The following is a 14108-nucleotide window of genomic DNA, read 5'->3' on the forward strand; positions in this document are numbered from 1 at the left end:
TTGTAAAACATAATAATATCAAATAAAACAATGGAATAAATTTTTCACTGCGAATGCTCGCTATGAAATTTGTCGACACAACTCCAATACTATTTATTTTATAAAAAACAACCACCACAATCTTCAAACCTTTTTCCAACCATGAACATGAATTTAGTTTATGAAGCTGAGTTGTCACTTTCAATATTAAACTATTCTGCTCCAATATTAACCTCCCCTGCCACAATTTTGTGGCCCGTAGACGTGGTTGAAGCTGCCTTTGGGTGGTATCTGGTTTCTCTCTGTGTTCGCTACTGTGTTCGAAGCTGCATTTGGCTGGTATCTGGGTTCTATCTGTGTTTGAGTGTAAGTTCCATGCCAGCCATCACTTATGTTTTTCAGTCTCATCCGAATCCTCCGTGCACTCTAAGCCGAATCCGTGGCTTCCTGATTATATGAAATACGATGAATTTCAAATATGAAATCTACCATTTTATAGCAAGAAAACACCATGAGAATTTGTGTGAAATGATCCCTGGGCAACCTCACCTTGAGTTGATCCCGAAGAGTCTCCAGCTTATATTCCTGTAAAATACTTACTTTTCAGCTTGATAATACTTAGACAACTGAAATGGACCTATGTGTTCAAATTTCAATTAAATCACTGTACTACTTAGACAACTGAAGTAGTACCAGAGCATTACGATCACTGTGGGCTGTAATTATTACCTCTTGTTGGATCGCCTCTCTCAGCTTAGAAATAACAGCAGCAGTTGTCGATTCATTAGATCTCAGCTGCTTGGTGCATTCCCACAGAACTGTCTCTTCTTGAATGAGTTCATCAGATAATTGAATCGACCCCGTAATGTCCAGGCACCCTGCTGATATGATATGAAATAAGATAATAGATCAATAAATAAAATGCTAACTTCACAACAAATTGCAACGGAGGTCACAAGAAGCTAAAGCCAGGTACTCCACAGACTGTGACGTAGAGGCAGAGAGTTTTTCTTTTTAAAATGTGAAAAAGCTATATTTATATTTAGATTATGTGGTTACTTTATTTACCAGTATCTTATAACAGAGTTTTAAAATAGGTTAAAAATCAAAGCAAATATATTGCATAAAGTGCAATATATTTGCGCTTATGTAACATGTTTACTAATCAGATCAAATTACTCCTCTTACATTCAATTTAATTAAAAATATTTTTTTTGGGTTACAAAACAGTGAAACAGTTGGCAAAATGCTGATAACATATAAACATAGATCTTAAAATTTATAGTAAAAAAAGCCCTTTCCCGTTTAAAAGCCTCTGAATACATAATATATCAATACAAACATGATGTCGCAGGCATACAAAGAAGTGCGAGATGTATTAGCCCTTATCAATGGGAGAAACTTGAAACTTCAAGATACCATAGGGCTCATGCTACTAGGCTGTCTTCTCCAATATGACTCTGATTTTTCTCATATACTTTTTTAATGAGTTAGCATGATTACTATAGTCAAATATTTATTTTGTTTCTAGTGACAAAAATAAATGTTAATAAACAATTATAGGTTTAAATTTAATAATTATGTATCAAGTTTAAGAAGTTCAGATTTTATTATAAAAAACAAAATCATTATTCGAAAAAACAAAATAACACTTATTTGAAAGCCTGTGTTTCACAACAACTACTACTTGACTGAACTACTTGTGGAGCAGCTTTTTCCTTTCCAGTTTCCTTCTATGCTCAACCCCAAACCAAACCATGAGTTTTAAAAAAAAATCATGGTGAATGATAGCTCTTTTTTTTAATTAGTAAAAGAGTTTTTCCAGTAATTAAAAAAGAGTTTTTCCAGTTTTTTAATTGTGGATGTTAGGTTAATTTTAAGATAAATTATATTTTTTTCCAATTCTAAATTTGTTTCTGTTTGGATAAAAGTTTGTTTCCATGTAAAGAAACAAGTTAAAAGCTTGAGACACATAGGTATCTAGCCTGAGTGAAAGCAACAACAAAATAATTCTAGATAAAGTGGTTTTCTTTGAATACTCTCATGCCTCAACCTGCATTCTAAAATAGCAGCTAACCTTAACTATTCCATTGCTAATTTACCAACCAAGTTCTATTAAATTTTCTTACCATGTAAAAAAAATCAAGACTATGCTTTTATTTCATGGTTCAGATCTTTCTCTACTTCATAGCTCTCATAAACTCAAAAGCTAACGTATTGGGAAATGTGTGAGTCAGGAATTTGGCCTGTGGAAATGAGAGAAGACCAACAGGAAGGTGCTCAAACCCGCCCGAAAGACACAACCGAGAAAGCCAGGTACTTCACAGACCGGTAGGTAAAGGAAGAGTGTTATTCTGGCTCTCATGAACCGAAAAGCTAACGGATTGAGAAATGTGTAAGTCGGGAATTTGGGGTGTGGAAACTAGAGAAGACCAACCGGAAGGTGCTAAAACCCACAGGAAAGCCAGGTACTTCACAGACAGGTAGGCAAAGGGAGAGTGTTTCTCTTTTTAAATTGTAAAAAAATTGCATTCATGTTTAGATTATGCTGTCACCTTATTTACCAGTGTGGGTTTTAAAACAAGTTAAAGATTAAAATAAATAAATTGGCTCTGCTAGATAGACTTCTCTGATGACTGTTTTTTCTTGTTGCATGATTATTTTTCTGAGATATTATTTTGTTTTGGTGATTATATTTAAATCTGTGTGTAAATTAAACATGAATACAACGTAAAATAAATATGAACAAAAAATTAGATGGTGAAATCCTATAATCGTTGAATTTTTTTTATTTTCTATTCTTTAATAAAAAAATAACTATGGCTTAAAAAACAAAATAACAGCCACTTAAAAGCATATGCTACACCTAGCTACTTCCGAAAACTTCCCAGTTTCCTTCTCAGCCCCAAACCAAATCATGAGCTTTTCTTTTAAAACATAGCGAATGGATAATAAGTTTTTATTAATATCAAATTTTAAAAAAAACACAGGGAATGGATAACACGGATAATACCTTTCTATAAGTATCATATTGAATGAGTTTCATGTTGGGAATAATGCTTAATTAGTTATGTAAATTGCTCACAAAGTAGTCAGCAGATTTTGTGTTGTCTTTAAAATTAAAGCAACAGATTGTTAGGATGGTGAGTGCTGGAAGTTGCTGGAAATTCACTGTAATGCCACTAGATTGATTGCAGAGTTGATTGACAAATATTTTAGTAATAGTTTTACTATTTAAGAATGTAGTTTATAGTTGAATTTAATATATGATATTTGCACCATTTCTTAGATCACAGAGTCAGTGTGTTTTTCTTGATAGCACTATTTTCTCATTTGGCTGGAAATAAGTCATTTCATATTCTACATGTGGTATCAGAGCAGGTAAAATTATTTTGGGTTAAAGCTGTATTGTTGGAATTTCGCCAAAGTTAATCATGTCGAATTCTAACGAGATGCTAGTTCCAGAATTTGAAGGTAACGATTATGATTATTGTTGCATTAAGATCCTAACATTTTTTATTGGAAAAGATTTGTGGGAGATTTTTGAATCAGGATATGAAGAGCCAGCTGATTGGAATGCTCTTACAGCCAATGAAAGAACAACAAGAAAGGAAGCAAGGAAGAAGAATGCTCAAGCTTTGTTTCACATTCATATAGCTCTTGATAAGAGCTTATTTCCAAGAATATCTCGAGCAAAAACTGCCAAAGCTGCGTGGGAGACTCTACAAGAAGCTTACCAAGGTAGTGATCAAGTTAATGTGGTCAACCTTGAGACCTTGAGGCGAGATTTCGAGAATTCGAAGATGCAAGAAGTTGAAAGTATCAGTGACTATTGTGTGAGAGTAAAAAATGTGGTCAATAAAATGGCTACACTTGGAGAAGTTGTAAGTAATGAAGTTTTAATTAAAAAAGTATTGAGATCTTTAACACATAGATGGAATCATGTTGCAATAATCATGGAAGAAAGTAAGGATTTAACAAAACTACAGTTTGATGAATTGGTTGGATCTTTGATGTCTCATGAAGAAAGATTGAAGGAAAGTTTTGAAGCTGTAGAGAAAGCTTTTTCCTCTAAATTACAAATTACAAAGAATGAAGATGCAAGTAGCAGCAGTACCAAAAGCCATCAAGGTCAAAGTAAATGGCAAAGCCAAAATTATTCAAGAGGTAGAGGAAGAGGTGGTTCAAGTGGAAGAGGTAGTTTCAGAGGAAGAAGTAGAGGTAGATTTGATAAGAGAAATGTTAAATGTTACCATTGTAACATGTATGGTCACTTTGAAAGAGAATGCAGATTGAAAGAAGGTAAAAGTGCTAATTATGCTCAAGAAAATGGTGAGTATTCTCCAGATCACTTATTTTTATCTTATGCCAAAGGTGAAAATACTACTAAAGATGTTTGGTACCTAGATTCTGGATGCTCTAACCATATGACAGGGAATGAGAAGTTGTTTTCAGCAAAGGATGGAAGTTTCAAATCCAAGATCCAGCTTGGTGATGATAAATCATTGGAGGTTGCTGCCAAAGGAGCTATGGAGGTCCAAACAAAAGAAGGTACAAAGAGTATTCATGACATTTATTATACTCCATAATTGAAGCATAATTTGTTGAGTGTTGGACAGCTATGTGAGAAAAATTATAAAGTAGTCTTTGAAAATAAGACATGTACTATCTATGATAAGAATAAGGGAAATAGGGTGATCACTGTTGTGCCTATGACAAGAAATAGGATGTTTCCCTTGAGGTTTGATGAACATAACAGCAATCTAGCTAATATGTCTTATGAGGATTCAAGTTGGTTATGGCATCTCAGGTATGGGTATTTAAATTTTCACAGTTTGAAGTTTCTAACCTCACATGCATTAGTTTCTGGTTTGCCCAAGGTCGAAGAGCATAAGGAGGTTTGTGAAGGATGTGCTAAAGGAAAGCATGCAAGGGAAAGGTTTTCAAAGGGAAGTGCATGGAGGGCTCATTACCCACTTCAGCTTGTTCATTCAGACATATGTGGTCTTATGCAGACTAAGAGTTTGGGTAAGTCATCATATTTCATCACTTTTATTGATGATTACTCACGAAATTGTTGGGTATATTTTTTGAAGGCCAAAAGTGAAGCCCTAGATGCATTCAAGAAGTTCAAAGCCCTTGTAGAAAATGAGAGAGGGTGCAAGATCAAATGTTTGTGCACTGACCGTGGGGGAGAATTCTGCTCAAAATCTTTCCAGAGTTATTGTGATATGAATGGCATCAGGAGGCAGCATACTACAGCATACACACCCCAACAGAATGGCATAGCTGAAAGGAAAAATCGTACTGTGGTTGAAATGGCAAGATGCATGCTACAAACTAAGGGATTGAGCAACACTTATTGGGGAGATGCAGTTGCTACAACAGTATACATCCTCAACCGTAGCCCCACCAATGCATTGAAAAATATGACTCCTTATGAAGCTTGGTATGAAAAAAAGCCTAATGTTAATCATTTCAAAGTTTTTGGTTATTTGGCTTATGTGCATGTACCTGATCAAAATAGAAAAAAGTTAGATGCAAAGAGTGAGTTATGTATTTTTATTGGGTATAGTGAGACAAGCAAGGCTTATAAATTGTATAATCCTCTAACTAACAAGCTTATTGTCTCAAGAGATGTAATTTTTTATGAAGGGGGAGTTTATGGTCATCAAAAAGGCCATGTTGAGAAGACAAAATCTGTTTTGAATGATGCTATAATTGTTGATAATGATCATGAGCAGCCAACTAATGTTTCTGTAATTAGTGGCTTAACTCCACCAAGCAGCCCTTCATCAATTTCTTCAACATCAAGTTCAAGTCCAACTTCTTCTCCAAGTTCTACAAGGAAGGTAAGAAGATTGAGTGACATTTATGACAGGAGTGCAAATCAAGCACATGAAGAAAGCCCAATAGGTGAGATAGTCAATTTTGCTTTATTAGCTAAGGCTGAATTTGAACCAGCATGTTTTGAAGATGCATGTACTAATGAGGTTTGGATGCAAGCTGTGCAAGAAGAGATGGATTCCATTCAAAGGAATGACACTTGGAAGTTGACAGAGCTTCCACATGACAAGAAAAAGATTGGCACCAAATGGGTCTATAAGACTAAATTTAACAGTGATGGGAGTGTTGAAAGACACAAAGCAAGATTAGTTGCTAAAGGATTCACACAGAAGTATGGAATTGATTATGAAGAGACATTTGCACCAGTAGCAAGACAAGAGACCATTAGAATGTTGATTTCATTAGCAGCTCATAAAAAGTGGAGCATACATCATATGGATGTGAAAGGTGCCTTCTTGAATGGGTACTTAGAAGAGGAAGTATATGTGGAGCAGCCACAAGGTTTTGAAGTGGAAGGAAAGGAGAATAATGTCTACAAGTTGAATAAGGCTTTGTATGGCCTTAAGCAAGCACCAAGAGCGTGGTATGCAAGGATTGATGGATACTTTCACGAAAATGGCTTCGAGAGAAGTAAGAATGATCCTACCCTTTACTACAAACAAGAAGGTATTGATATTTTAATCATAAGTTTGTATGTTAATGATCTATTGTATATGGTTAGTAGTTCTAAGATGAGTGATAAATTCAAAGCTGCTATGATGAATGCATTTGAGATGAAAGATTTAGGCATCATGAAATATTTTCTAAGAATGGAGGTTTATCAAAGTAGGGATGAGATTTTCATTTGTCAGACAAAGTATGCACAGGATATGCTAAATAAATTTGATATGCTTGACTGTCATCCATCCCCTACTCCAAGTGCTCATGGAGAGGTGTTATGTAGAGATGATGGTGCTGATTTAGTTGATGAGAAAACTTACAGAAGTATTGTGGGGAGCTTGATATTTCTAACCCACACAAGTCCTCATATTACATATTCAGTTTCACTTGTTTCAAGGTATATGACAAATCCATCTCAAATACATATGAAGGCAGCAAAGAGGATTTTAAGGTATGTGAAAGGCACTCTAAATTTTGGTATTCATTACTACTCTTTTGAAAAGTTCAATCTTGTTGGATTTAGTGATTCAGATTGGGGAGGTAGTCTTGATGACCGTAAGTCCACATCTGGAAATTGTTTCTCTTTTGGTTCTGGTTTGATTACATGGAGCTCAAAAAAACAAAGCATTGTTGCCCTCTAATCCACAAAAGCGGAGTATGTTGCAGTTACTTCAGCAGGTATACAAGCTCTTTGGCTCAGAAAAATTTTGGAAGAAATTGGAGAAAAACAAGTTAAGCCTACAGTGATTTATTGTGATAATGTAAGTGCCATCAAGTTAGCAAAGAATCAAGTTCATCACAGCACGACAAAGCATTTTGACCTGAAATATCACTTCATTAGAGATTTGGTGCAGAAGAGGAGATTGAATTGAATCATATTAATACTCAACATCAACTAGCAGATATATTCACTAAAGCAGTTGCAAAAGATCAGTTTTTGGCATTACGAGATAGTAAATCCTCATTAATCATTAATGGGGAGTGTTGGGAATAATGCTTAATTAGTTATGTAAATTGGTTACAAAGTAGGCAGCAGATTTTGTTTGTCTTTAAAATTAAAGCAGCATATTGTTAGGATGGTTAGTGGTGGAAGTTGTTGGAAATTCGGTGTAATGCAAGTAGATTGATTGCAGAGTTGATTGACAAATATTTTAGTAATAGTTTTACTTGCAGAGTTGATTGACAAATATTTTAGTAATAGTTTTACTATTTAAGAATGTAGTTTATAGTTGAATTTAATATATGAAATTTGCACTGTGTTTTTTTAATTGTTTTATCTTTTATATGTTTTTTTTTCTTGATAGCACTGTTTTCTCATTTGGCTGGTAATAAGTCATTTCATATTCTACATTTCATTAGTCCCCCAAATTTGTTTGTCAGATTGAATGAGTTTCATTAGTACCCCAAATTTGTTTGTCCGTTAACCTCAAGCAAAAGCATGTTTTTTTTTTTAATTCTAAAACTGTTTTTCTTTGAATAAGAATTAGTAAAATAGGTGAACACTTTAAGTATGGAAGTATTTGGTGTGAGTGAAAGCAGAAGTATTTGGTATGAGTGAAAGCATGCTCTTTACAGACTATAGAAAAATAATTTTCAGGTGGCTTAATTTTCATTAACTATTAATAATAAATCAACCAGTGATGAGTAAACCTACATTGTGAAATAACAAACCATTACAGCTGTTCTTCTACTGGTTTGAAAAAATAACTGAATTTTGAAAAAAATTCTTATTATGTAAAAAAATAACAATAACTCTTAAGTTCATGCTCCAGATCTTGCTCTAGTGAACTCTAAAGCCAACATATAAAGAAATGTATCGAATCAGGAATTCTACCTGTGGAAATGAGAGAACGAAAAACCAACTTTTCCACAAAACGAAAAACCAACTGGAAAGTGCTAAAATGGATGAGTTTCGAAAGCCAAGATTAGCATTATTATCATTGAGGCGGGACATCAGAGAAGCGACGAAATCAGAAATCTGTGAGAAGACTGAGCGTGAAGAGACATTAGTAAATTGGTGTGAGGCGAGATATTTAATGAGCAAATTTTGTTATGGTTGTCAGAATGTGTTGATACACTACGGAATCAGAGTTATTATTTATTTGATATAGAATTGGCAAAATCTATGGAAATTATGCTCGCTTTAACCATGTTCGTCTCTCCAGCAAACTTACTTCGCTTCGGCAATAAAGAAACACAACAATTTATTAACTACTTTTGTTGTTTGTCTACATACCAGTTTGGCAGGTGTTGTGTACATCGTTCTCTATCTCTTTCAACCGTTTCATCGAAGACTCGCATGTTTTCAATATCATATCTTCCTCTATATGCTCCTCTCCGGCTGCCTGGTATGCTGTTAATATTCTCTCCGCAGTACCTCCACCTTCGAATCTAACTTCCAGTTTCTAAAATGATACCAATTAACAGAAAGCATCAAAAGGGAAACCCTAGTACAATATTATTGAAAGTAATGAACAAATGTATGGTAAATTGTCTCACTCTTTTTCTGGGGCGCACTGGGTCAAATCCTTCGTCCGAACTTGATGGGGTTTTTTCTCCAAGAAAATGTGTTCTCAGATTGTGATGACCTAATTTAAAAACATTGCGATCTTCGATTATAACTTGTCCTCCGTTTTGATATATATATCTACAAGATATATTGGTAGAGCCCGCCAAAATTCATTCACAAATAACTCACAGCCATTCCTCTCCACGCTATTCAGTAAGATGTCATTCGCAAGATAAAGCAATGAGATTTTCTTGTCTTCGCTTGCTTTCTCAAAATCTCTAAACCATGTCTCCACTATCGCCGGTGCCTCATTCCGGTAGAAGATGCACCATTGGGAAGTGACTGATAAAGGCCAACTTATTATATCAATGTTCCATTCCATAATAACGTTAAAGCAACTGTAAATTTCTGTAATTCCTTCCCTAATGCCATAGATTCTAGCAGGTCTTTCAAAAACTTAAATAAAATTATTCATACCTATTCTTATATAATCTAGTTTTATATATCGGTTTTAGGCCGAGGACTAAGGATAAATTAACCAGTGGGATGCTATTACTGAAATTTTACGATAAATTTTAATTTTCCAAAAATAAGCAGAGTAAATCTCAGAAAAACAATTACCTTCCACACTCTCTCTTGTGCTCTCCAATTTCTCAAGCTTGTCAATCAGACGTTCCTTCCAAACGCCACCCATGGTATTTGGCTGCTCACGATGTGGCTTACCTGTGAACTAAAATAACGATCTAATTATATTGCTGAGCGGGAAAACTTACTTTGCGGACTCTGGGGGGAAGGTTTTCGTCCAGAACGATATATTTATAGATATATAAGATGAGTATTTACAAAGGGGTCATTATTATAAATAGATGCCGACCATGATATACGGGGAAAAATGTTGCTATTTTAGATTCGAGAGTCCACATTTCAATATATGGAGTATTTAATATACTTTGCATTGGGGTGTTTATTGTTAGGCATAAGTGATAAATGATGGTTATGAATGTTAAATTGGGTTAAAAGATTTTAGATTTATTTTTTAATAAGTGAAAGGGTAAAAAAAATATTTAGTTTAATTAATAGATGGAATGTATTTTAGTGTAATTTTTTTAGTCTATAGTTAAGAATATGGTATTGTTATAAAATATTTTCGTTGTGAAATAGGTTATGGTTTTTGGGTATGTGGTATTGATAAACTATGATATTGTAAAGTGGGGATGAATATCCATGGTTAAGAATATGGTATTGTTATAAAATATTTTGGTTGTGAAATAGGTTATGGTTTTTGGGCATGTGGTATTGATAAGCCATTGTATTGTAACAAAATCTGTTCCAAATTTAAGAAAAAAAAGTCAAAATATAAAAAAATTGAATTTTATTATGCGGTGATGAGTTGTTGAATGGCTTGGAGATCCTAGATAATTGGGTTTTGAATGGTCCAACGCGGCTCCAACCTTCCTTGTTGATTAATTCTTTTAACTTATGCCTTAATAATAAATCTAATAATAATAATAGTAAAAATATTAATAATAACAATGTAATTAATAATAGTAATAACTATAGTAATAATAATAACAATGTATTTAATAATAATAATAATAACAATAAAACTTGATAATGATAATAATAATAAATTTGAACTTATTAATAACCATAATAAACACGGTTATATTAACTTTGAACCTAATCATATTTATCTTTCTTCTTTAGATAATAGTATTGGCATTAAAAAGACTTCTCATTGTGGCAATAAGGTTGTTAATTCTCCCAGTTTCTCTTTTGATTCCCATGTTTTTAATCTTTTAGAAAAAGGTCTTAATTTTGCTTTGGCTCCTAGAAAAATTCGTGTGAATGATATTATTCGTGACATTGAATTCCGGATTCGAGATTTATCCAATTCCACTAAAGATATTATTAGGCAGGTTTGCGCGATAATCCTTAGAAAGGCTAAGTCCCCTAGGAGCAACTTGAGCAAGCCAGAGTTTGAAGCTCTCAAATTGTGAATGATATTATTCGTGACATTGAATTCCGGATTCGAGATTTACCCAACTCCACTAAAGATATTATTAGGCAGGGTTGCGCGGTAATCCTTAAAAATGCTAAGCCCCCTAGGAGCAACTTGAGCAAGCCAGAGTTTGAAGCTCTCAAATCTTTGAACAATAATAGGGACATCGTTGTTCTAAAAGCTGACAAAAGGGCTGCAGCTGTCATTCTTAACAAGAAGCATTACCAAAAGAAGATGTTAGATCACCTTTGTAATAGTGGATGCTATAGAAAGCTTGCAAAGAACCCCTTAAAAAAGATTTCTAAGGCTCTTGCTCTAGCCATAACATCGAGTAGTTCTGTTAGATCCCTTAGCAAGAAGCTTATTCAAGGCAACCCTCTTACCCCCAGGATCTATGGTCTCCCCAAGATCCATAAAGAAGGGGTCTCTCTTCGCCCCATTGTCAATACTATTGGTGGGCCCACCTATCTTTTAGCGAAATGTCTTGTTAATAAGCTCAAACCCCCTATTGGACAGACATAATCTTTTTTCAAAGATTTAGCTTCGTTCGTTAACGAGTTAAAGGATTTTAGATTTGACCCTGAGGATCAGCTAGTGAGTTTCGATGTGGTCTCCTTATTCACTAATATTCCCATTAATGAGGCCATTGATGTGATCTAAGGCATCACTAATCTCGATACTGCCTTTTTAGTTAAGATTTGTCTCACCTCTACTTTCTTTAGTTTCGAGGGTGAATTCTTCGAGTAGACATGTGGAGTGGCTACGGGTTCTCCCATATCACTCGTTGTGGCCAATCTCTTCATGGAGCATTTTGAATCCAAAGCCCTGTCTTCAGCCCTTTACCAACCCAAACTTTGGAAAATGTTTGTGGATGACACTTGTGTCGTTTGGTCTCATGGTAAAGAGAAATTGGAGCTGTTTTTCCATCATCTTAATAGTCAATCTAACCATATAAAGTTCACCATGGAATTCAAAGTTGATAATAGGCTCCCTTTTCTTGATGTTCTTATCTCTAAGAAGGATGATGGTTCTTTTTCCCATCAGGTTTTTTGGAAGAAAACTCACACGGTGCAATATCTCCATGCTAGTTCCCATCATTTTTCTGCTCGAAAGATAGGCGTTCTCACCACCTTAGCCACTCGAGCGATGCGAGTTTCTCATGAAAATCACCTTGAAGATGAGAAATCCCACCTCCTAAAAGTTTTTAATAAGAATGGTTATAGTAGGTCTCAAGGTCTTAAGGCTTTTCAAAATGTTGAAAAAGGCCCTAAGAATAAAATTGACCCAAACGATTGGTCTTCTAGTGTTCATGTGCCTTTTATTCAAGGGACCATAGATAGAATCACGAGGATCTTAAGGAAGCATAAGATTCATTCTTCCTTTAGACCCCTTAACGCTATTCGAAGTTCTCTTCGTTATGTTAAAGACCCGATGAATCCCAGGGATGGAAAGGGTGTTTACATTATTCCCTGTTCTTGTGCAACTCCTTATATTGGTGAGACTGGCTAGTCCATTAACCAAAGTATTTTTGAACATGCTGCCAAAAATAGGCACCGAAGAGCTCACTCCTTTACTTTGGCAGAGCATGCAAAAAACAAATCATCACATCCGCATCGAAGAAGCTAAGGTTATTGCAAGGATTGGCCATTTTCATCATCGTAAATTCAGGGAGGCCTTAAAAATAAAAAAGAGGCATGTTAATTTAAATATAGATGATGGCTGGAGTATCAGCAGAAAGTGGATTCCTGCCTTTCTTCCTAATTTTTTTTCTTATAGATTAATGTTTTTTTTAATGAATAATCTTTAATACTTTTGTAATTTTTATTATTAATGAGGTTATTTAATATAATATTATATTCATTAATGAGGTTATATAAGGTGTTTATCATTTTTATATATTAAAATAATTTATTTGTTTTATTCTCTTTTTCATATGGTAATTTATTCTCCTTAATTAGTTTCCCTTAACATTGTGGTAAAATCCCTTTCTATTTTTTCCCTATTCAATATGATTATATTATATTGTTTTATAAGGTTGAATATGAAATGTTAATTAATAATTATTTGAATAAGATTGAAATATTAATTCCTTTTAGAATATCATTTATTGATAGTACCCAATTTATGACTCTTAAAATTATTTTAATATATATTGATTAATTTAGTTATAAAGAGTTATTATTTTTCAAAATTTTAACTTTTTACTTCATTAATTTAGCCAAAAAATAATAATAATAACCATTTTATTTCTTTCCCTTCTTTTGTGGTCATTAACCTTTTCTATTTCTTACCCTCAGTCAAACTAGCTATTATCCCCAATGCGCTAGTTAGTAGCTCTCTAGGTCTATTTATCTAAATGCCTAGATCAGATTTCTCATCTTGCCTTGAAGATGAACCACATTGGCTGGTTCGAAACGCGTATACGAGAATCTTATGTGATTTCTTACAAAAAAATGTTATGATAATTATTTTTATTACTTTAACTTTTTATTATATATTGAGCAAGCAATTAAATGTTTACATTCATCTTATATACTAGGTATATATTACTTTTAAATTTTTGTTTATTATTTTTAATTTTTATTATTATTTGAGCCAACATTTAAATGTTTACACTCCTCCCCCATATCACTTTTATTTATTTTTATTTTTTCAATTGTTTACATACTGACATTACATCTACACATCTGACATATACTGGTTGTACAATGACTCTTGGAGTAGTTAATGTGTGCACAATTTACGAGTGGTAAGGATTTATAAAAAAATAAATGTTAGATCAATTAAATACTAATAAAATGTTAAAAGTAATATAGAGTCCCTTGCAGTGTCCATAAAAGGTTAAAAGTAATAAAAATAATAAAATTCAAGTTAGAGAGTTATCTAACAAGCAATAAGTTAAGATCCATTTTACTTTATAAATTAAAATAATGATTTCGTAACAATATTTAAATTTATAAATTAAAATAATGATTTTGTAACCATATTTAATTTTAATTAATAAGTATATAAAAACCTTTTTTTTTTCTCGTTAAAACTATACTATTCTATTATATACAGGAACAGGAAAAATAGTTACAATCATAGAGTCATTTTGCCAAAGGCCAACTG

At 33.5% G+C, this 14108-nt stretch overlaps 1 protein-coding gene across 1 annotated transcript; it reads right to left on the minus strand.

Annotated features, from left to right (window-relative positions):
* Positions 1-405: 405 nt before the first annotated feature.
* Positions 406-9689, minus strand: LOC149163963 (uncharacterized). Its single transcript, XM_089429323.1, has 5 exons — positions 9617-9689; positions 9138-9337; positions 8723-8891; positions 709-857; positions 406-564 (listed from the first exon to the last, which is right to left on the minus strand). The coding sequence occupies exons 1-5, from the start codon at positions 9687-9689 to the stop codon at positions 406-408; spliced, it is 750 nt and encodes a 249-aa protein (XP_089285449.1).
* Positions 9690-14108: the final 4419 nt, after the last annotated feature.

This window comes from Pinus tabuliformis, chromosome 5_1, assembly GCF_031772625.1.
Source record: "Pinus tabuliformis cultivar Carrire ecotype Pingquan chromosome 5_1, CPIR1, whole genome shotgun sequence".
In the NCBI taxonomy this organism is placed as follows: Eukaryota; Viridiplantae; Streptophyta; class Pinopsida; order Pinales; family Pinaceae; genus Pinus; species Pinus tabuliformis.

Bases quoted from the DNA above. Each gene is read 5' to 3' on its own strand.
- LOC149163963 (XM_089429323.1), bottom strand. From the start codon at position 9,689: ATGGGTGGCGTTTGGAAGGAACGTCTGATTGACAAGCTTGAGAAATTG. The intron at 9,338-9,616 runs GTAATTGTTTTT...GGCCTTTATCAG, and splicing joins CACAAGAGAGAGTGTGGAAG to TCACTTCCCAATGGTGCATC. The intron at 858-8,722 runs GTATGTAGACAA...TCATATCAGCAG, and splicing joins ACACAACACCTGCCAAACTG to GGTGCCTGGACATTACGGGG.